Consider the following 22,665-nt stretch of genomic DNA (forward strand, 5'->3'; position numbering starts at 1 on the left):
GGCCTCTGTCGGCTCCCTAAAGTCGTGGCCTCCCAAAACTCATACGGCAGAAAAGTGTCGTGCAGAAGTGTATATTCGTTTTGTCAGGGTATATATACACATTCATTAAGGCAGCCAGCTCTCCCGCGATCATTCTCTACGCAGGCTCCTAAAAGAGGCTCAAACACACCCACAAGACTCCCAGCAAGAAAAAAGGGAAACACGGCGTGACTGACACGACTCAAAGTCATGTTTCTAAGACAATGCGTGAATGACTCCGTCGACGCCACACCCGCACCATATGCCGCCAACTCCTCCACGGCAATAATCCTGCAGCGTGCGGAGAGGACGTTTCACGAGTGCATTATTGGCGGAGCCAAACAACTGTACCGTCAGCAGAGGGCAGCGAGCAGCGGGGTAAAGTGAAGGTGCTGGGACTGTTGGGGAGGGTCGATGCGCAGTGTCCCTCACAAATACGAGGCGGGTGAAGTGAAACACACTCGCCTGAACGTCACCGGCCACCAAGATGCATTGCTCCCCGCCGTAAGATTGATGAGCTCCAGACTGGGGCAACTACTCGCAATGCGTGAAAGTGTCTTCCTGCACTGACGCTGCGATTCACATCAGACGGGCAACTTCGGAACAGTCGATCCCCAGCAGTAAAATGCAGCTGGCAGTGACGCTGTGGATTATCGATTCCACAGGCAACGAAGGGCGGGGAAGACAACTGGTCTCCCCAGCTGCGCGGCATCCATCCATTCACTCTGTGCGTCCGGAGTGCCCCGCAGCTGCCTTGTGAGATGCGGCGGACAGACCTCCCTCATTTTCGTCTCGATCCGTCGACGAAGACTTTCGCGGAGGCGTCGGCACACACCGAAGTCTCCCTCGTGCCAGCCAAACAAAAGACACACCCGTTGAGCATCGTCACGTGCATCGACGGCCACGCAAATAAACATCCACCGCAACGCAAAGTGTTTCTTATTGGGCACCAATATAAAACCGGAGGCGGCGGCCTGGACAACACAGACATCAAATCATCCGCCAGGCAACGCTGAGATACATGCGAAAGGGCCAACGCGGGATTGGCAGCACAAACACTCGAGAGCTGCTGCGTGAACTCCACGGCAAGTGGATCAGCCTCAACGCATGGGACACTAATTACGGCGGGTGACAGCGCGAAAGCCAACGGTTGCGCAAGGCCGGGAATTGTGGAGACGGCATTCAAACCCTCCTGGTATTCGTGTACAAAGACACGCAGATAATCCACCCCTCGGTGCAAGTCGTCACCACAATCCTCATCGCTCTCTTTGCCGTCATTCGTATTGTCACACTCAGAGCCGGTGAGGGAAGGTGCTGCCATCATGATTGTGACATCACACTGAATGAAAGAACACAATGCCTCGAAGGGTGCCGAGTGCAGGCATCCCGTCAGGTGGCGACACGGCGCACTCTTATCAATGTATGAAGCAAAGGCAACGAAACAGCTCTCATCCGCCATCGTAATCTCGTCCAGCAGGTTCGATCTCTTGTTCCTCAGCGCCTCGTCCCTCTCCGCAGCACCAACAGCCGCTGCCATAGACCACGCTGCTGCCGCACTCACTCCCACAGAGAGACGGAGGAGCGTGTGGATGTGTACCGAGAACACAGCGACTGTCATCGTCAGAGGAAGCCATCGAGCAGCGTTATCATTTCAGCACGGAACGCAAGCCAACGTCCCGCAGTCGCCAAGGCCTCGCTGCGGAGCACAGTGCAAATACTTATGTGTGTGGGCGTCTGTTGGAAAAGAAGAAGGAGCACAGGGAGGCACATCAACTCGGCAGGAAGCACAGCTGGATGGCAGCAATACATGCGGTACGGACCCAACCTCAACAATCACGCACGGTGGCAGCACACACAAATCCACAAAAAACAAAAAAAGAAAGAAAACAAAAAACACGGCGGCAGGGTGTGGCTGTGTGTGTGGCGCTGCGGGTGTCTGCCAGCCCTGGCCGAAAACAAAACAAGAGGGAAGAAATGTGCGCTCCGCCCCACAGGCCCTCGTCGCACGCCCACACGTCACGGCTCCCTCAGCGCGCCGTTCGTCGCGGCCCCTCCTCATGCGTGCAGCAGGCGAGGCGCACAGGGCCGTCGTCGTGAGCGTGTCGGTGGGTGTGCGAGCGGAGCAGTTGGGCGGGAAACACACGGCACCCCTCGCAGGAAGAGTGCAGAAGAAACAATTTAAATGGGAAGAGTAGAAAAGAAAAAAAACGTCCACAGTGATTGCCCCAAAAGCAAAAAGAGGAGTGATGGGGGAAATTAAAAAAAAAAAACAAATTAAAAAAAATGAAAAAAATTAAAGTATTAAAAAAAAGAAAGTAAACAACGCAAACACACACAAAAAAAATTATTTTTAAAAATCATTGGCTCCCGGGGAAGTACTTCTGTGCAGGGAAGGCCGCAATTGTCCCACGCGGCAGCCAGTCACTCCTCACAGAGCCGCAAACCCCCACAGTCCCAGCAGAAGAAGCAGCGGCAGCAGTCCGCTTCTGTAAACATTGCCGCCATCACCCGTTGCTCCTCCAACGGCATTGAGGCCCGGGGCCGTCGGCACTTGCTGTGTGGTGACAGGCTTCCCCTCCGTTGTCATTTGCCGTGCTTCACTTTCTTTTCGAGGCCGCTGCAGGGCCGCTTGTTCCTCTGGAGCATCAGAAGGTTTCGTTGCAAGGAGAGCCACAATTTGTTCCCCTTCCACGGATGGAGAATTGGCTTCCGCTGATTGTTGATCTTCCGATGGTGAATCGGCATATTCTTCCACATCGGCATTCTCACCTGAAAATGTTAACGGGCGGTTGTACAGCAGGACGTTCGACACGGTCGCAGACACGCCTTCTTGGGTTCTTGTGTTGTCTCCATCCCCTCCAATATAGAAGTGGGAGATCTCTTTCGAATCCGTGTTTTTCAATTCACGTTTCACACTCCCACACACACGCTGACCATCGACGTACACGGAGCCCTGGGTGCCGTTCTGTAGCACAATGGCCACCTGGTACTGTGTCTGCGGCTCCCAAGTGCTTTTAAGCCTCTTGGTCTTTCCGTCACCGCACAGCACCCGCCACTTCTTTTCGCTGTCGTACGACAACTCCATAAGTTTTGTTCCTCCGTCAGTACCTGCACGCACACCCATCAAAGGGACGCTGCCACTTTTAGGCTCACCGTGGATGGACACCGTCGCCACAAGAGTGAATTTGTAGTTCGCAAAGTGGTACAGCTGATTCACCCCTGCTCGCCAACGGGCCACTCCGCCCACGATCCCCGGAACTTCACACCCTTCTCCGTGCTATTCACTTCTCCTTTCTTTCCTTTCTTTACTGTGGCGTTCACCCCGAGGTACTCGTCCCTCCATGTGGTATCAGAGAAGTTGCCGGACAAAAAGCCAACCAACCCATCCGTGATCTTACCAGCACTGCAGGCAGTGCCAGTTGAGGTAACCTGTGCAAGTAAAGTGGCGCACAGCTTGGAGACACGGTCGTCCACTTCCTTCCATGTCGCCAGCACCTCCCTCACACGCTGCAGCTGCTCAGTCAGACGCACAGAGACCATACCGAGTGATGATTCCCCACCGCCCTTCTTCTTCTCGTAAAGTGCAATCAACTCCTCCTTCTGCTCCTTATTAGTTTCACTTTTGTACAACAGGGAGCTGGCGGCAACGTCATCTTCCTCGGATACCGGCCCGATATCAACAATGTGTGTATTTTCCGTCAGCCAAAGATGGAGTACGTCCTTTCCATTGCCTTCCTCCTTTGAATACACCGGCAGAGTAACGAGCATCACGTTTCTCTTAGCACCGCCAACACCGTCAAGAGTCGCTGTGATGAAACCGCTTCCAACGCGCCTCACATTTCCCTTTTGTTTGCTGCCCCACACGCGCGAGAGTGTCCCGAGTGCCTCCGTCCACGAATTCCCCTTGTCACCGGACTCGTACACCCTGCGGCGGCCATCATCGCACGCAGTCATCATCATGAGTTTTCCCTTCCACTCCACGACGGAGGGATCACTGCAGCCATCGGCAGACATCCCCTTCGACAGCGTCCAAAGTTTAGTATCCGAGGAGTATATGATCAGTGAGACGGTCTTTCCATCCTTTTCGTTGCCACCATCCTGGTTTGTCTTCTTCCTCGTCCCTTCCAATGGGAACACAAGTGTACCGTCATTCATCTTAACGCCCGATCCACCGCCGCCAATCAGCCGCAACAAAGATTCGTGTTGTTTGTTTTTATAATTCCACGGAATAAAGTAACTGTCATTCCAGTAAATTCTTTTTTCATTGCCACTGTCTTCGTTACTTACGTTACCTTTCACCAGCATAAGTCCCCAGTCAGCTGCACCACTAACCTGATCGCCAGCTTTAAGTGTCCAACTGTAATTTCCAGCAAGCATGTAAATAACACTTTCCTTCGCAACTGTTGTTGGTCGGCTCACATGTAAATTCTTCACTCCCTGAGAAACAGCCTGATCCGCTATACGGCAGAGGCGTTCGACTTGTTCAGAGGGGCACTCCTCCAGTACTTGTGTCTTCAGTTTGGTTTTATCCAACTCCTCTTTTTGCTTTTCATTCACTTTTAGGAGCTCCGAGGCAATCCCAGTAAAACCGCTCTTGCCGGCTTCCGTGAACTCCGCCCCGGCAACGGCAAACACTTGACCATCATCCATCTCAACAAGACTGGGAACACGTAGCAAACTCACTGCTTCTCCATCACCTGTTGTATCTCTCCAAGCAAAAGATGGGCTCGGTGAAGATCCCTCAACTGACGCTGGCTCGACACCTTGCGCAGCTCCACCACTGCCGCAGCACATCAACACGACGAGGAGGAGCAGCACCGCCGAAGTAAACACACGCCGGGACATGTTGGGCCTCTGCCACTCACTCTCGCTTCCTTCCCTCCTCCTCCCGCTGGATCCGGTCACGCGGCGACGGTTGTGTGTGCGGGGTGCCTTGACAGCAGCAACACGTGAGAGCATATAAATATGTGTGTGTGGGCGGTGTGTGTGCTGTTGGTCCTTTCAGTGCCTTCGAATTTCACAGTAGCGATTAGCGCTTGTTTGCTTGCTTTCCTAGCTTATCTAAAAAGTTAAAAAATAAAGAAATAGAGAGAAAACATACAAAAAAAGGGAACAGTGGGCACCGCCACCCATCCACAGTGAGTGGCACCATCATCCCCGCCGCAGTCACTCCCAACAACAACAACTCACGCACACAAAAACACGGAACGAGGGGAAAAAACAGCGCACCGGGAACACACAGTGACCGCCACCACCACCAGCAGCAGGAGTCACAGCGGGTGCGTTATTCGTCACGCGTCAGCACACACTGAGCGACGCCCAAACCCAGCAAAGCAACCGGCAGAATGCAAAAGGGAACAAGACCGTCCTTCGCAAAGCCCACGCGCTGTCGCCAGTCGTTTTACTGCTCACCCTCCAACGCACATCACCCCACACAGCCGGAGGATCCCTGACCAAAGTATACACAGAACAGGACATACATTGGCACGTGCAGCAGCCGGACGAGAAGCAATCAATAATTGTCCCAGGCACCCCAACCCACACCACCCAATAGACCGCACGCCAGCAAGTTGTCAAAAAATAAATCGCAGGATCCCATCCTCCCTCCTCGCAAGGGACGTCGCAGCTAGAATCCTCTACGTGCGTCCTCAGCAATCACGCCACTTTACAGAGTATGCATAATGGTGTGTTTGTTTGTGCGTGCGTCAATGGATATACTTGCAGAGCAGCTGTGCGGCACAAGAGTTCAAAGAAGAAAATAGAAGAAAGAAAAGGATAGCACACACGCAAATTACTCATATCATCACACACGCAGCCAGTGGAATGGGTGCACTCAACCACAACACAAGTAAAACAACAAAAAAAGCCGAAGCGTGGGACGACCAGCGCACACACACTCTCATTACTCCCGTAAAGCAAAACACACACACAGGGAGAGAGAGAGAGGTCGCCCACTCAATGCAATGAAAACAAAACAGAAACAGTTACGGTGCTCCGCCCATGCAGCCAGGCAGGACGGCAGCGGTGCGTGTCGTGCAAAAGAGAGCACCAACGGGCTGCATGGGTGTGCATGCATATATACAATGGGCACATTATTGTGTGCGCCTCGTGGGGTGAGGTGAGGGCGAGAGTCCATGCAAGGGGACACACACAGAGAGAGAAGGACGAGTGTGTGTGCGGGCGGTGCACGGCTCTCTCTCACACTCACTCTCACGCGGCCACCACCGCTGCAGCCGCACAAGCAACAACAAGAAGAGGCAAAAGAGGGGAGGTGGTGTGGGAGACCCCGCTGCTGCCGTCACTGTTTTGTGTGTTCGTCGTATCTGTTGTGTTGGAGGTTACTGTCGTTGCTTTTGTATCTTCCCCAGTCCCTTCTGAGCCTTCGTCTCGGTGGCGTTGTGGCGTGGCTGCGGTCTCAGGCGGTGGATCATTTTTTTTATCTTCACTCGTGGTTTCATCGCCATCATGTTCGCGGGAATCAACACCGTCTTCTGGAGGCGATGGAATATTTCCTCCCGCAATTCCCCCAGGTATTGTGTTCTCTGCTTTACCTGGTCTGAGTGCGTTCTCTACTGCTGTTCGACTTTTGTCGGTTTCCTTCTTTCCTTCAACTTCTGTTTGCAACGGTTTGGCGTTTGATTCCTGACTGCCGGAAGGAGAAATGTTCCCTGCAGATACAATTGACTGGCCTGTTTGCTGCTCGGTGCTAATTAACTTCTTTTCCCTAGAATTTGGGTCTGATGTAACTTTTACTTCTTGATCACTCTGCCCTTGAGTTCTTTCTTCTTCATCTGTCCCTGGACCATCATCATCATCATCATCATCATCATTTTCTTCTTCATCTTCTTCATCTTCATCCTCTGAAGATGAGAGATTTTTTTTCCCTTTAACACCTTCTGCTTCATCTTTTAAGCCTTGCGTGACTTGTAGAGACGTTTCAGGTCCTTTTGATCCCAGCGAAAGATCAGCACCACCTCCAAGACCAACACTCTCCTCATTTGCAAAACAACCGCCGGCACCGCACCACAGCACGCAGAGGGCACACACCAGCAGCACACGGCCAGTCATCATCGCCATCACTCCCGTCACTTGCGTGTAGCCTTCAGCACAAACTAACAACGCGTCAACGCAGAGTGAAAGCAAAAGGAGAGACAATTCACACAGCCACCGCACAGCAGTAACAAATGATAGCAGCTTGCGCAAAACAGAGCACATTCAATGAGGCAGTTGGAATCAGGAAAAAGAAAAACAAAAACACACCACCCTGCAGCAATTAATACACAAGAAAAAAGAAAAACAAAACAATTAGAAAAAACACAAATAAAAAAGCAACAAAAATTTAATAAAATGAGCTGTACAGTATGGCTCCAGTGCGCACGCATCCACACGCAAACATGTGTCCACGAAAAAAATTGTATGCGTTTATTACATATGAGTGTGTCTGCGATGCGTTCAACGTGAAGAATACAGGGAGCAACGCGGAGCACACAGCACGGCAGCGGAAGCAAATGAAGTAAAACACAATCATTATTTTCTCTTATTTATTTACATCAGACAACAACACACGCGCACAAATCCCCGTGGTTGAGTGCTGGCACGCACAGCCCGCATACACATCTTCAGCCCAGAGTGGTGTACGCCAGCGCGGATACGGCGAGCACCAGCGGGGCACACACCCACGCAGAGCTGCTGAGGCTGCCGTCAACTTCGCGAAGAAGTGACGGTGCGCGGGTGGTCGTCGTGGTTGTAGTTGGCGCCTCTGTAGTCGTAGTGGCGGTGGTAGTTGGTGCTTTTGTCGTAGTTGTGGTTGTGGTGATCTTATTTTTCGCGGTGTTTTCGATACCTGATACTTTCATTTGAGGGATACGACCTGTTAGCTCCTGAACATCGGAATTATCTGCTACCTCTGGCTTAAGGGTCCTCTCTTCTGTTTTTTGTGCCGTTTCAGTGTCCCCAGTTGCTGCCTGTTCCGAATTAGTTGTAAGTCGTTCCCCTGCTGTAGCTGGCGCGCACCTCTTCTGTGTGTGGCGTAATGACTTGATTTAGCGGCTGTTCCGTATCAGTCGTCGTACCTGGTGTCTGATCCACAATGCTCTGACTCCCTTCTCCTGGCTTACCGGACGTCCCTAATTTCTGTTCCGTCTCGACCACCTTCACTTCCTCTGGGACACGGGGCGATGGAGTGGGAATTTTAACTTCCTTGCTTCCACCTTGATCTCCACCAGTCGCTGCCGTGCACACGGACGGGCAGTAGCACAGGGCGAGCACCAACAGGGCGCACAGCAGACGGCACGTCATCATCATCGTGAGTGTGGTCGTTCAGTGGTGTGGAGCAGATCTGCACAGTGAGGGGCATGGAGAGCAACAGGGGAGACGAGAGGTGCGGCAGACACACACAGAGGGCACACCACATGAGGAGAGGGCAGCAGCCAGGCATGCACCGTACGCCGCACACCACGCACGACACACACCCCAATCCACGGCAGCAGGCACACACACACACACAGCCCTGCCGCAGCACCAACACACAGATGGAAGAGGGAGAAGCAAACAGGAGCGGCACACAAGGCTCCACCGCATGCACATACGGCGAGAGCGGTCCGTCGGGTCGGCACCCCTCACGGAGGGCACGCACACACACAAGAGGAGGTGCAGCGCACACAGCATCAAAAGCAAAGTAACAATGAAAAGGAAACCCCGCAAATCACGTGGATTGTTGGTCCACGGGAAGTGCAGCCAATATTTATTGCAAAAAGATGCATTTTTTTCTTTTTCTTTGATTTATTTTGTGACAGCAGTGAGTAGCACAGGAACCGTCAGCAATAAATTGGTAAGTATTCCGTCGCAAACAGGCCGTCATGCACGCTGGGGCAGTCCCAAACAGTCGCAGTCCATATTCTCAATGACAGGACATTACCAAAGCGGGTGAAGCGGAGTCTCCCGTGGTCCGTCGTGGAATTAGCAGCCCGTGGCGTCTGTGATGAGACGGTGGCGGAAGAGCCGGGTCCATCTCGAGTGTCCGCGTTTGTTCTTCCTGCGTGCCTTGCCTGCTGGCATGCTTGGTTCCTTCGGTGGCGACCCGCGCACGAGGCGCCTGTTAAGAAGACGGTGGAGCCATTGTGGCATCCGCATGTGAGGCCTGTCAAACTATCCAAACGCCAGGCCGAGCGCGTCGGGCATGTGCCCTCATATTGTGGATGAACGAGCGCACTCTGCCGCAGATTGGGTAGGACGACGTCAATCCGCCGCTCGCTGGTCAACAAGGAGTAGCGGAGTTTTCGTCTGGAAGATATTCCGGAGGCGGAGGCGGGCCGGTCACCGCAGTGAGGGAGGGACGGCACTACCAACACAGAGGGTTATTTGTGATACGAAGGGCACGCTCAGGCATGTCGAGGAGTGGGCAGGAGTCGCACCGTGCCTGTGCGCAGAGCCGCCGCTCGGCGCACGATGTCCGGGTTGAAACCAGGAACAGAGTCCTCGCCACACCGACAAGCGCCTGTCACGCGGTGTGTGCGCCTTCCTTTTCCTCCTGCACTTCCCTCCAATCCCGTCGCTTCACTGCGGTAAGGAAGCCCACGTTCCAGGCATTGACGCAGTCCTGCGGGAGGGATCGTGCCATGACGGCATCAGCGTCCGCTGTCACGTTGCGTGGGATTCCGCGGTGTCATGGGGAAAATGTGGAGCCAACAGTGCGACCTCGATCCGCCAGTGAAAGCGGCATCATGCCAATCTCCTCGGTGACGTCGTCTTGCACCGCCAGCGAGCCAAGACGGAGTGACTCCATCGCCGAGAGGGAGTCTGTGGCGGCAGGAACTCGTGTGGGCGATTGGGATGCTGCTGCCATGCGGGGAACTGAAAACTGTCTGTGGCCAAGCTCAGTGGCAGGACACTCCGCTCGGCAGGAGCACGCAAGGCTGCCAGCAGCTGCGCGGTGAGGCCCCACAGGGAACTCGGCTGTCCGGGGAGTCAAGTGGCAGCGCAACAAGCCCAGACGCATGCTCAGCGAGATACAACGAGCCGTCCACCGCCAACACAGTTGCCAGCGAATAACAACACGTTGACCATGAATAGGACACGTATGCCCGCACTGCCGTGGGCACGGACAGCGGCTCCGATTCACTCAGCAACAGTGATCTAATGCCCTCGGATGGTACAACAGCCACGCCTGAGCCCGGCACAGCCCTAGCAAATGTTGAACGAGTGATAACGCGTCGTGTGGCGGTGATGCCGCACAGGATTATTTGCGCACAACGTCTGGGAAACCAGAGATCCCATCGGAGCACGACGCGGCGTCGCTTCTGAGCAACGTTTTTTGTGAGCTCGGGCATTTCAAGGATTTGTTGGCCATGGCTGAAATTGGCGACAGCACCGTGCATGGGTGTGTGTCTCGGGTGTTGTTGCTTCTGCTTCTGGGGCTGTGAGGCACTGTGGCGCTCCGCTGAGGTGTGAGGGAGGGTGGAACTGCGGCTTTTCGTGGAACAATAACTGTGCAGCTTGCCAGCATTACCACTGAGTTTTGTCAATAATCTAGGTTTTTTATTTTCTTTTATTTATTTATTTTTGCTGCTTTTGCCCTATTGGAATAATCAGCATCCCTGTGTTTTCCCCAATGGTTGCTTGTCGTACTTTGTCATGAGTGACGCGCTTCCCTCTGTTTCCTTCTGTTGCCCACACGCGGTGTCGGCCTCATTGCTATGCGTTCCACGGACTGCACGAAAGGAGGATTGGAGGAACAGGCCGGATGCCGCAATGAAGTGTGAGGGATGTTGTGTGGCCTGGTGGAACAGCACGAACTTTTTTTGTTTGTGCGGGCAATATGAATACACGTACCCATTTCCTGTATGCCTTGGGACAAATGAAACGAAAACTTCTGCTGGGAGCTTTTTTTTTTTTGCTTTGTTTCCCGGGAGTCCTGCTGGACCCTCATCCCTTTTTTTTCCTTTGGTTGCTGTTGTGTTTTTGAACCTTTGCTATGCGGGGCGGTGTGCGAATTCCGCCATTGTGGCGATTCTCTCTGTCTCGTGGTGTATGCGCTGCTGCCGTTTGTTATTGAGGCTGTGCGTTATTGGCTGTGGTCGTGTCGCTCTCTTTTTGCCTTCCGCTCTGCGTTGATGGGGCGTTAGTTTGTGCTGAAGGCTACACGCAAGTGACAGGAGTGATGGCGATGATGATGACTGGCCGTGTGCTGCTGGTGTGTGCCCTCTGCGTGCTGTGGTGCGGTGCGGGCGGAGGCGATGCAGAAATGAACGATGAATCATTGGTTGATTCACAGCATGTATCTGGTGTCGGTGAAAAAGCTCCAAAGGGATTACCGGAGTCTGGCGAACGAGTGCCTGACAGCGCGGGGCATTCTTTGGGCATAAATAATGGGATTAATTCCAATCTGCAAGAGGGGACAGGCACAGGAACAACAACAGACAGAGTTGTGAAGAATGAAGAGGAAGAAGTAGAAACTGATTTTGAAGAAGAAGAAGAGAGAAGTAAAGAAGGAGAAGATACGGAAAAAACCGGGAAATCTGAAAGTTCATCGAAAGAGATGGCAGCAACAATACCAACAGCATCTGTTCTCAGTGAAAGTGGTGGTGGCATTCCTTCTGGTGTTGATGGTGTTGGCTCGAGTGAAAGTTCTGACGGAAGTGAAGATTTGAATTTGGAGGTTTCTGGTCCTGTCGTGAAGTCTCCGCCTTCCATTCCCAATGGTACTGCTGGTGGTTTGCAGAATGCCGACGGTGCTTTATCGTCTCAGAAGAATAATTTCTTAGAAACAGGTGTGCATTCAGGAACGACGCCTGTAGCACCCTCACTGCCCAAATCACAGGCACCCGCGATGCCAAAACCAAAAGCAGAAGAGCAGTCCCCCACTGAACAGGACACAGAAGAGGCCCATTCACAGCCCGGAGAAGTAAATGCTACGGCACTCAACAGCAGCCTCGGAAATTTGTCGCAGGGGAATAACAGCGATGCCGGCACCATGCGTGGGAGCGGACTGCTGCCGCTGCTTATCCTTCTGCTGTTGGGACTGTGGGGATTTGCGGCTCTGTGAGGAGTGACTGGCTGCCGCATGGAATACCTGCGACCTTCTCAGCAGAGAAATACTTCTCCGGGAACGAATATTTTTGATACTTTTACTTTTTTGTGTGTGTTTTAAAATTATTTTAATGCTTGCTACTTTCTTGCTTTAAAATTCTTTTTTCATTTTTATGTGTTTGTGATTTTCATTTTTTCCAACGTCCCCAAACCCCTTTTCTTTTTGCTTTCGGGGGCAATCACTATGGAAGTTCTTTTTTTTTCTTTTCTACTCTTCCCTCTTTAATTGTTTCTTGCTGCACTCTTCCTGCGAGGGGTGCCGTGTGTTTCCCGCCCAACTGCTCCACTCGCACACCCACCGACACGCTCATGACGACGGCCCTGTGCGCCTCGCCTGCTGCACGCATGAGGAGGGCCGCGACGAACGGCGCGCTGAGGGAGCCGTGACGTGTGGGCGTGCGACGAGGGCCTGTGGGCGGAGCACACATTTCTTCCCTCCTGTTTTTTTTTCTTTGCGGTCAGGGCGGGCAGACACCCGCAGCGCCACACACACAGCCACGCCCTGCCGCCGTGTTTTTATTTAAGGTTTGTTTTGCTTTGCGTGTTTATTTCATGCGGTGGCGCACCCTTCGGTGTCGGCCTCGTGAGCATTTCTCTCCCCTCCGATGATTTCTTTTTCTTTTGCTGCGCTCACTCCCCCGATGGAGTGACGCGACTGCCGTCATGTCTGCGTGCTTCTCTCAGTCCCATGCACACGAGTGACTGTGCTCTGCGGGCCGCACTCACGCGCCGATGAGAGGGCTGAGGGGAGCAGCAACACGCAGATGACCCCATGAAATATAAACGATGTGCGGACACACGGAGGATCGGACGGTCGAAGCACACGTAACCATCTTTTAATTTTCTTTTGTGGGCAAAATACATGCAGACAGTTTGGTGTGGCCACACGGCAGCCAGGCGAATTTTTTCTTATTTTAAAATTTGTGTGGAGCAGTAATGGACGATTTCTTTTCATTTATAATTATTTTGTGTGATGGGGTTTACATAAGACGAAGGGGGACGTTTTTTTGTTTTCAATAAATATTGTGTGAATTGCCGCTGCTTCGGCTGCAGTGCAGTCATGAGTTTGAGCGGTCTTCTTGTTGTTGTTTCCGTTATGCGTCTCCGCTGTACATTTTTGTGCGTCGCTCCACATACTCTGCTCCCTCTTTTCTACTTCTTTGCTTTGTGTTGCTGCAGGCACACACAACCACACACACACAAGATGCACATTGCAGTGGATATGAATGCTCCTTTTTTGGTGCATGCTGGCAGCTGCGTGTGGCGGCTGTTGTCTTCTTCCGTGGCCATGAGGAGGAGGGGGAGAGGGAGAGAGGGAGCGCACCCCGGGACTATTTTCCTGTGGGTGTGATGCACCGCGTGTGACTGCGCTGAGTTGGGCTCCGTGTCCCATTGATGGCGGGATGGCAGGAAATTTTGTGCTGCGTCATGGATGGATGAGGGTTCGCTTGCTCCGTGTGCGTTGTGTGGTGGCCGCGGGTTTTGCCATTTCCCTGGGGCTGCGGGAATGAGCTGGGGGAGATGGTGGAGGATGTCTTCTCCTCCTGCATGGTGGGTGGCTGCTGGCGTTGTGTGCCCTCCTTGCGTGGATGCCGTCTCGTGGTGTGTGGACTGTGCGGCTGGGCCTGCTGCCCTCTCCTCATGTTGTCTGCGCTCTCTCGCTGTATCCGCTGTGCTCCGTCCCTCTCGTTCCATTCTTTTCCTTCCGTCTCACCGATCAGCTGACTGACACCAGCGACTCCACTACGGGCGATGATGACTGCGACGGTGACGGTGCGGCGCCGTGCTGGTCCTTGCGCTCTTGTGCTGCTGCTGCTGCAATTCCGTGTGCGTGACGGCGTCGGGAGACGATAATAATGATAACAGCCGTCCTCCCAACCCTGAGCTAGGGAAACCGGATCCTACAAAAATATGCCTGGCGCATTACAGCCATATGGTGGGGAGACCGGTGGGCCACAGACAGAGAGTGGGAGAGACAGCGAGGAGGGTTTGAGTATTCAGGACCTTCTTTGCCAAAGGAAGCAGGCACAGCCATCACTGGACTGACACCAGTTCCGCCAGAGTCACTGAGTTCGGCTAGCGATAATCCAGAGCCAGCAGGTTTGGCAACTCAGTCTCCCCACACACACACAAGGTGCGACCGGTATGCCAGATGCACAAAATAAAGGCGCAGTAAAATACACAAGGCGGTGAGAATCATAAGGCACAGATATCAAATGAGAAGTTGAAAATGCCAAACAAAACAAACACGACGACGACCAGTGCGGCAGAGGCACCGAGTGATACGGCCATGAATACAGAGGCGCCAACCACGACGACCACCCGCGCACCGTCACTTTTTCGTATAGTTGACGGCAGCCTCAGCAGCTCTGCGTGGGTGTGTGCCCCGCTGCTGCTCGCCGTATCCGCGATGGTGTATACCACTGTGAACTAATGAGGTGCGTATGCGAACCGTGCGTTCCAGCACTCAACCGCGGGAATTTGTGCGCTTCTACTGTGGTCCGAAGTATAAAGTAAGAGTAATTATGATGATTCTGTTTTGCCTTACTTGTTTCTGCCTGCTGTGTGCTTCTCTTTACTTCCCACATCCGTCTCATTGAACGCATCACAGACAAACTTGTATGCACGCCACGCATACAACTGTTTGCGTGGACCCACTGTTGGGGATGGATGCATGCACACTGGAGCCATTTAAGTGCAGGGTTCTGTTTTTGTGTTTTTACATTTTGTAGTTTCTTGCTGCGTGTTTACTTTTTTGATTTTCCTTGCTGTGCCTTTTTTAATTATATTTTTGCATGGCGTTGTGCGCTTTTTGCACTTTATTGGTTGAATATTTCTTACGAAATGCGTGCTGTTGCTGCTGGTATTTTTTACTGTTCTTTTTCTTGTGTGCGTCCTTCTATTTATTCTTGCTTTGCGCTGACGTGTTGTTATTTTGTGCTGAAGGCTACACGCAAGTGACAGGAGTGATGGCGATGGTGATGACTGGCCGTGTGCTGCTGGTGTGTGCCCTCTGCGTGCTGTGGTGCGGTGCTGGCGGTGGTGGACGCGCGATGGTGGATTACTGCTGTGAGGGTGGAGGGAACGGTTTGAGGCACGCGAGTAATGGTGGAGATGACGGCGTGTCTCTAAAGGCGGACTGCGGGTTGTTATTCACTTGAATGGCATTAATAAAGGCGGTTGAGGCTGCGGAAGCTGGAGAAGAAGGATTGAGTGTTCCAGAAACATCTCAGGATACGGAGGAATCATCACCTGATAATAAATTGAACGATAATACGAGGGGCACTGCAGAGCCTGGTTTAGGAGGTGGCGGTGTCGCAGGTCAAACAGCAGAAGCAGCAGTAACGCTGGAGCCCGGAGGATCGGGTACAGGAGGACAGGTGAGGCAGCCTAAAGTGGTGGATGCAAATGGAAAAGAAGGAGAGACTGCCAACGATACAAAGAGCGGAAGCGCATCTAATTCCGAAAAAATAAAAACTGTTGAATCTTCTTTTCCTTCTTCTGGCAGCCCTGGCCCTGAGGAAGGTGAAGAAACCCCTTCGAAACAAACCTCCAAGAGAAATGAATTCTCAGACGGCACGCCGACACAAGAAGAAGTTGCAAGAAATCATCGAATTACACCTCACAGTCGTGAAGCGGGGGCGGAAGAAGAACACGAAGTAAAAAAAGAAAACGCAAGTCATGAGGCACCAACAGAGACACGTGGAAGTCCAGCCAAGGACGCAGAAATACAAACGGCAACACCACCGCCACCACCAGCAACAATGAATGGACAGTCCAGCACTGTGAATTTACGGCCCATACAACTGCTACAATACGTCCAGGACGACAATGCAGAATTCAGGACACCATCACTCATGGCAAACGGTGGTGCCGCCATTAATCAAGCTGACAAGAGCACTGAAAAGCGCATCCCGAACAGTGATCCAGCAGCTGATGTTGCAGGGACAGCAGAGGGAAAACAAAATGAAAATAAAGATGCCAATCCGAAGGAAAGACCAGTCGAAGCCACAGCCATGAAAACTACAACGGCGACGACTGGCGACAGTGACGGCAGCACCGCGGCCTCCCACACCACCTCCCCTCTTTTCCTTCTTCTTCTTGTTGTTGCGTGTGCGGCTGCGGCTGCGGTGGTGGCCGCGTGAGAGTGAGGGAGAGAGAGCCGTGCACCGCCCGCACACACACGCGTCTTTCACTCTCTGTGTGTGTGTCCCCTTGCATGGACTCTCGCCCTCGCCTCACCCCACGAAGCACACACAATAATGTGCCCATTGTATATATGCATGCACACCCATGCAGGCCCGTTGGTGCTCTCTTTTGCACGACACGCACCGCTGCCGTCCTGCCTGGCTGCATGGGCGGAGCACCGTAACTGTTTCTGTTTTTGTTTTTATTGCATTGAGTGGGCGACCTCTCTCTCTCTCCCTCTGTGTGTGTGTTTTGCTTTACGGGAGCAATGAGAGTGTGTATGCGTTGGTCGTCCCACGCTTCGGCTTTTTGTTTTGTTTTCCTTTTTGATTTTGTGGTTGAGTGCACCCATTCCGCGGCTGCGTGTGTGTGTGTGTGTGTGATGATATGAGTAATTTGCGTGTGTGCTTATCTGCCTCTCTCTGCCGTTGCTTTCTTCAGACTCTCTTGTGCCGCACAGCTGCTCTGCAAGTACAGGCGCTGACAATTACATTCACATACACGCCGTGTTGCACATGCCGTGGAGCGGCGTGAATGCTGAGGACTCACGCACAAGATTGTAGCTGTGGATGGTGATGGAGGGATGACGGAACACCGAAATTTGTTTTGTTTCCGTGCTAAGGGCATGATTTTCTTATCGTGAACCAGTTGACTAGCGTGGTGTGTCATTGAGGGTTCCTGGGAGGAGTGCCGATTTTTTGCCCAGCAGCTGCACGGTTTGACGTGTTTCTCTGGCTGTTCATGCACCGACGAAGGATTGTGCGGCTGTGCGGGGCGATGTGCGGTGGATGTTGCGAGGAGAGACAACAGTGAAACGGCTGGCGGCAGCGCGTGTGGGCGTTGCTCGGTGTGCGCTGACGCGTGGCGGAAGCACCCGCCGTGACTCCTGTGGCTTTTACTGCTGGTGGCAGTCGCTGTGTGTTCCCGGTGCACAGCTCTTCCTTCTCATTCTGTGTGTCTGTGTGCGTGAGTTGTTGTTGTTGGGAGTGACTGCGGTGGGGATGATGGTGCCACTCACTGTGGATGGGCGGCGGTGTTTATTTCTCTCCTTTTTTCTTTTCTCTCTCTTTCTCACACACAAAGAAGGAAAGGAAGTAAGGCTAATCGCTAATCGCTACTGTGATATTCGAAGGCTCTGAAGGGACCAACAGCACACGCCCCGCCCACACACACATATTTATATGCACTCGCGTGTTGCTGCAGGTGTCATGGCACCCCGCACACACAACCATCGCCGCGTGACCGGATCCAGCGGAAGGAGGAGGGAAGGAAGAGAGAGTGAGCCGCAGAGGCCCAACATGTCTCGGCATCTCTTCTACTCTGCGGTGCTGCTCCTCGTTGTTTTGATGATTTGCTGCGGCACAGGAGTTGCTCACGCGGAGGTGCAGGCATCGCAAAAAAAGTTTGAATGGAAGGACATCAAGGATGAGGGTGTAACTGTGGAGTCGTTGGGTGCTCCCGGCCTTCTAAAAGTGGGGAGTGACGTGTTTGCCGTTGCCGAGGCGAAGGAAACGGAGAAGAACGTTCAAGGCAGCTTTACTGGCATTGCATCCCAACTTCTCACGGAAACAGTGAAAAAAAAGGGTAACACACCGGTGGAAATAATGAATGATGCCAACACGAGGACACAAGTACTGCAGAAAAGCAATTCCCCAAACAGGAAAGTAGACGTGAGCCGACCAACAACAGTTATGAAGGGAAATGATATTTACATGCTTGTTGGGAAATACAGCCAGACAGCTGCTACCGGTGAGAATAGAGGTGCCGATGACTGGGGGCTTTTGCTGGTGAAAGGGGAAGTCAGTGATGAAGAAAACAAAAAAATTGACTGGAAAAATACTGAAAGTCTCCCGCGAGGACCTTTTGGCACAGAACTCGAATCCTTGACGGGACTGTTTGGCGGCGGTGGATCGGGTATTAAGATGCATGATGATACGCTTGTGTTCCCCGTGGAAGGCACGAAGAAGGGTGACGCACCAAAGGATGTGAAAACCGTTTCGCTGATTATACACAACTCGAAGGATACTGCTGCGAGTTGGAAGCTGTCGAAGGAGGTTCCTGACAATGGCTGCAGTGATCCCTCCTTCGTGGAGTGGGGGGAGAAGGACAAAAAACTCATGATGATGACTGCGTGTGATGATGGCCGCCGCAGGGTGTACGAGTTCGGTGACAAGGGGGAATCGTGGACGGAGGCCCTCGGGACGCTCTCGCGCGTGTGGGGCAACAAAAAGGGCGTAAGTGGCGTTAGAAGCGGGTTCACCACAGCGACGATTGGCGGTGTTGAAGATAAGAGAAATGTGATGCTCGTTACTCTGCCGGTGTATTCAAAGGAGGAAGACAATTCAAAGGGAAAACTCCATCTGTGGCTGACGGACAATACGCACATTGTTGATATTGGGCCGGTATCCGATGATGACGTTGCCGCCAGCTCCCTGCTGTACAAAAGTGCTGGAAGTGAAACTAATAATAATGATGAGTTGATTGCACTTTACGAGAAGAAGAGGGGTGATGATGGGAAACCATCACCCGGTATGGTCTCAGTGCTTCTGACTGAGCAGCTGCAGCGTGTGAAGGAGGTGCTGACGACGTGGAAGAAAGTGGACCAAACTGTCTCCAGGCTGTGCCATTCTGAAAGTGCTGAGAAGGATGCCTCACCTGGCATTGCCTGCAGCACTACTTTTAAGATCACGGATGGGCTGGTTGGCTTTTTGTCCGACAAATTCTCTGGTAACACATGGAGGGACGAGTACCTCGGGGTGAACGCCACAGTGAAGAACAATGATGGGGGTAAGAAGGCAAAATTGCATGAAGGCAGTGTGAAGTTCCATGGAGCGTGGGCGGAGTGGCCTGTTGGCGAGCAGGGGGAGAACCAGCTGTACCATTTTGCGAACTACAACTTCACTCTTGTGGCGACGGTGTCCATCGACGGTGTGCCGAGGAAGGAAGGTAATATTCCTTTGATGGGTGTGCGTCTGAACGATGAAAAAAAAACCAAACTTATGGAGTTGTCATACGACAGCGGAAAGAAGTGGCAGGTGCTGTGCGGTGACAAAACTTTTAAGTAGCACAGCAACACTTGGGAGACAGAGAAAACACATCACGTGGTAATTTTGCTACGGAACGGCACCCAGGGTTCCGCGTACGTCGATGGTAAGCAAGTGGGTGGGGATGTGCCGTGCGCGTTTGGAAATACGAAGGATTCAAAAGAGGTATTCCACTTCTACATTGGAGGGGGCGGAGGCAGTGCAGTGAGCACAGGGATCGAAGAAGAGATGTCTGTGACCGTGACGAACGTCCTGCTGTACAACCGCCCCTTGAGCTCTGAAGAGATTGGCGCCCTAAACCCGAATAAAGACTCCATTCCACCTGTGGTGTCTGACAATGCCCAGGGTACCCAGTCGCAGTCCTCTTCTGACGGGCAATCGCCGTTGAGGCCTGAATTGTTGAATGGAAATGAGGGTGTGGACGGTGGCAGCACGTCCACATCAGCACCGTCCACTGTAACGACTTCCTTGGGAAAAGAGCAACCCGTAATTCAGCTGCCTTTAGGAATATCCTCCGGTGGAAAAAAAAATGTGGATGTCGCTTCTCCATCCGATGGTGATCCAAGGGTGGGAGCAGAAGCTGGAGGTGCTGTGCAGGGAGACACACCACCCCAAACTCCTGTGGATACCCCCGACACAGCAGATGCAAACGCTCCTACCGCTACGAACGTGGCTCAAGTTGGCCCCGCAGATACAACTGAGGTGGGCGCGAGCTCCGGTGCGAATGGGGAGACGGCGGGAGGAAGGGATGGGCAGGAGGATATCCATGCACGGGACAGGGGAGTAAATGCCACGGCATTCAGCAGCAGTCTCGGAAATTTGTCGCAGGGGAATAACAGCGATGCCGGCACTGTGCGTGGGAGCGGACTGCTGCCGCTGCTTCTTCTTCTGTTGGGACTGTGGGGGTTTGCGGCTCTGTGAGGAGTGACTGACTGCCGCGTGGGACAATTGCGACCTCCCCTGCACCGACACACACACTCCTGCCAATGGATTACTCTCCGTATGGGAAAGATTTTTTTTGTGCGTTGTTTACTTTTTCTTTTAATACATTAATTATTTTCATTTTTTGCTTTCTTTTTTTGCTTTTGGGGCAATCACTATGGACGTTTTTTCTTTTCTACTCTTCCCTCTTTAATTGTTTGTTGCTGCACTCTTCCTGCGAGGGGTGCCGTGTGTTTCCCGCCCAACTGCTCCACTCGCACACCCACCGACACGCTCATGACGACGGCCCTGTGCGCCTCGCCTGCTGCACGCATGAGGAGGGGCCGCGACGAACGGCGCGCTGAGGGAGCCGTGACGTGTGGGCGTGCGACGAGGGCCTGTGGGGCGGAGCACACATTTCTTCCCTCTTGTTTTGTTTCCTTGCGGCCAGGGCTGGCAGACACCCGCAGCGCCACACACACAGCCACACCCTGCCGCCGTGTTTTCTTTAAGGATTTGTTTTGCTTTGCGTGTTTATTTCATGCGGTGGCGCACCCTTCGGTGTCGGCCTCGTGAGCATTTCTCTCCCCTCCGATGATTTCTTTTCTTTTGCTGCACTCACTCTCCCGATGGAGTGACGCGACTGCCGTCATGTCTGCGTGCTTCTCTCAGTCCCCACACACACACGAGTGACTGTGCTCTGCGGGCCGCACTCACGCGCCGATGAGAGGGCTGAGGGGAGCAGCAACACGCAGATGACCCCATGAAATATAAACGATGTGCGGACACACGGAGGGTCAGACGGTCGAAGCACACGCAACCATTCTTTTAATTTTCTTTTGTGGGCAAAATACATGCAGACAGTTTGGTGTGGCCACACGGCAGCCAGGCGAATTTTTTCTTATTTTAAAATTTGTGTGGAGCAGTAATGGACGATTTCTTTTCATTTATAATTATTTTGTGTGGTGGGGTTTACATAAGACGAGGGGGGACGTTTTTTTGTTTTCAATAAATGTTGTGTGAATTGCCGCTTCTTGGGCTGCAGTGCAGTCATGAGTTTGAGCGGTCTTCTTGTTGTTGTTTCCGTTATGCGTCTCCGCTGTACATTTTTGTGCGTCGCTCCACATACTCTGCTCCCTCTTTTCCACGTCTTTGCTTTTTGTTGCTGCAGGCACACACAACCACACACACACAAGATGCACATTGCAGTGGATATGAATGCACCTTTTGTAGTGCATGGAGGCAGTTGTGTGCGCCGTGTTGGTCCCTGCGCTCTTGTGCTGCTGAAATTCCGTCTGCGTGCTGCTGGGAGTCCTGGAGATGTATCTGGTGATGCGGATGCGGTGGTTGTGCCGGTGGATGTGTCGTGTGCTCCGAGTGACGGCAGCCTGAGCTGTCGCGTGCGTGTGTGGGCGTGGAAGAAGTGTTCTGCTGCCGGTGCTGAGGCTCAGCATGAGAATTATAATTTCAGTGGCTTTGATGTGCGCATGCATGGCAGGAATGGTGAGCTGGGTGCTGTGTGCCATGTGGCCAATGCGGTGCACACATGTAGCAACTGTGCTGCCAGCTGTGAAAGGAAAGAGGAAGTGGTCACCGTTGCCTTCACGATGAATGTGATGGCACATAAATACGCCGGCCCTTATGAATTGTGGTGGCGTCAATTTTTCCCGATGGAGCCATCCATCCGCCTGCACGGAGCGGCGATGCTGACCGGACGGGCATCTGTCAGTTGCCGCCACCCCGTGAAGGGAGGGATGACACAAATTCTGGCGAGACAACTGCGCCGCAAGTTAATGCTGAGCCGTCACGTCAGAACGAGGATTGGCGACAGTCTGCGGCGGCTGACGGACCCAACACCGTCGATCCGAGTCCCGCATCCAACACGGCGACCAACACGTCCAAGAAGAGGCTTTTCTTTGCCAACTGTCCGAGAATATTAGTGGCGCTGAATGCATTCGGGATCACCTCTGTTAATTATGGCGGCAGGGAACACTTTGCTGCGGATAACGCGGACGAGGTGAATGAGCACAACGCCACTGGACACAAATCTCCTTTCCTCCGAAAATGGCTTTGCAGGCAGTGGATTTGTTGCTGAGGGTGATGCGGACGGATTGAGTCAACGCAATGCCTCTGGACACGAAAACAAACCCCAATTACGAGAATTCACCGCGCAGTATTCCGGGAGCGGCGGGAGTCTACACGACTGCTTTGCCCCGCTCAACGACGCGAAATTGACACTGCGAGAGTTAACTGTTGACAGCACTGTGCGTGTTTGCGTGTATTGGGTGTTGCTGCCTCTTCTGTGATTGTGTGGAGTTGTGGCGGTCTTCTGAGCCACGGAGTGTGGAATTGCGGCTCCTCACGGAGAACATGTGCCGCGTTCCTTGCGTGTGTTATTTTTTAATTA

The 22,665-nt window shown here is 52.8% G+C and overlaps 4 protein-coding genes and 5 pseudogenes across 4 annotated transcripts, besides 10 other annotated features; 5 read left to right on the forward strand and 4 right to left on the reverse strand.

Annotated features, from left to right (window-relative positions):
- Positions 1–150: part of a mobile genetic element that runs on past the window's edge.
- Positions 1–6,484: part of a sequence feature (areas not merged during assembly with more than two copies in the genome that could not be assigned to a particular haplotype) that runs on past the window's edge.
- On the reverse strand, positions 800–1,636 carry Tc00.1047053510483.200 (uncharacterized protein; the record flags this gene model as incomplete). Its single annotated transcript, XM_815371.1, has 1 exon — positions 800–1,636. One exon carries the CDS (start codon positions 1,634–1,636, stop codon positions 800–802), a length of 837 nt encoding a protein of 278 aa, XP_820464.1.
- Positions 2,277–2,362: a sequence feature (A-rich).
- Positions 2,446–4,977, reverse strand: Tc00.1047053510483.210 (annotated as a pseudogene).
- Tc00.1047053510483.220 (mucin-associated surface protein (MASP), putative) lies at positions 6,229–7,095 on the reverse strand (the record flags this gene model as incomplete). The annotated part of the gene is made up of 1 exon (XM_815372.1): positions 6,229–7,095. The coding sequence occupies one exon, from the start codon at positions 7,093–7,095 to the stop codon at positions 6,229–6,231; it is 867 nt and encodes a 288-aa protein (XP_820465.1).
- Positions 6,485–8,327: a sequence feature (heterozygous, non-Esmeraldo-like haplotype).
- Positions 6,822–6,876: a microsatellite.
- Positions 7,257–7,356: a sequence feature (A-rich).
- Tc00.1047053510483.224 lies at positions 7,638–8,324 on the reverse strand (annotated as a pseudogene).
- Positions 8,328–22,665: part of a sequence feature (areas not merged during assembly with more than two copies in the genome that could not be assigned to a particular haplotype) that runs on past the window's edge.
- Positions 10,551–10,580: a sequence feature (AT_rich).
- On the forward strand, positions 11,177–12,061 carry Tc00.1047053510483.230 (mucin-associated surface protein (MASP), putative; the record flags this gene model as incomplete). The annotated part of the gene is made up of 1 exon (XM_815373.1): positions 11,177–12,061. One exon carries the CDS (start codon positions 11,177–11,179, stop codon positions 12,059–12,061), a length of 885 nt encoding a protein of 294 aa, XP_820466.1.
- Positions 11,446–11,514: a sequence feature (GA-rich).
- On the forward strand, positions 13,856–14,536 carry Tc00.1047053510483.234 (annotated as a pseudogene).
- Tc00.1047053510483.240 lies at positions 15,075–16,250 on the forward strand (annotated as a pseudogene).
- On the forward strand, positions 17,475–20,258 carry Tc00.1047053510483.250 (annotated as a pseudogene).
- Positions 21,311–22,198, forward strand: Tc00.1047053510483.270 (uncharacterized protein; the record flags this gene model as incomplete). The annotated part of the gene is made up of 1 exon (XM_815374.1): positions 21,311–22,198. One exon carries the CDS (start codon positions 21,311–21,313, stop codon positions 22,196–22,198), a length of 888 nt encoding a protein of 295 aa, XP_820467.1.
- Positions 22,652–22,665: part of a sequence feature (AT_rich) that runs on past the window's edge.

Source organism: Trypanosoma cruzi, genomic scaffold (genome assembly GCF_000209065.1).
Source record: "Trypanosoma cruzi strain CL Brener 1047053516763 genomic scaffold, whole genome shotgun sequence".
In the NCBI taxonomy this organism is placed as follows: Eukaryota; Euglenozoa; class Kinetoplastea; order Trypanosomatida; family Trypanosomatidae; genus Trypanosoma; species Trypanosoma cruzi.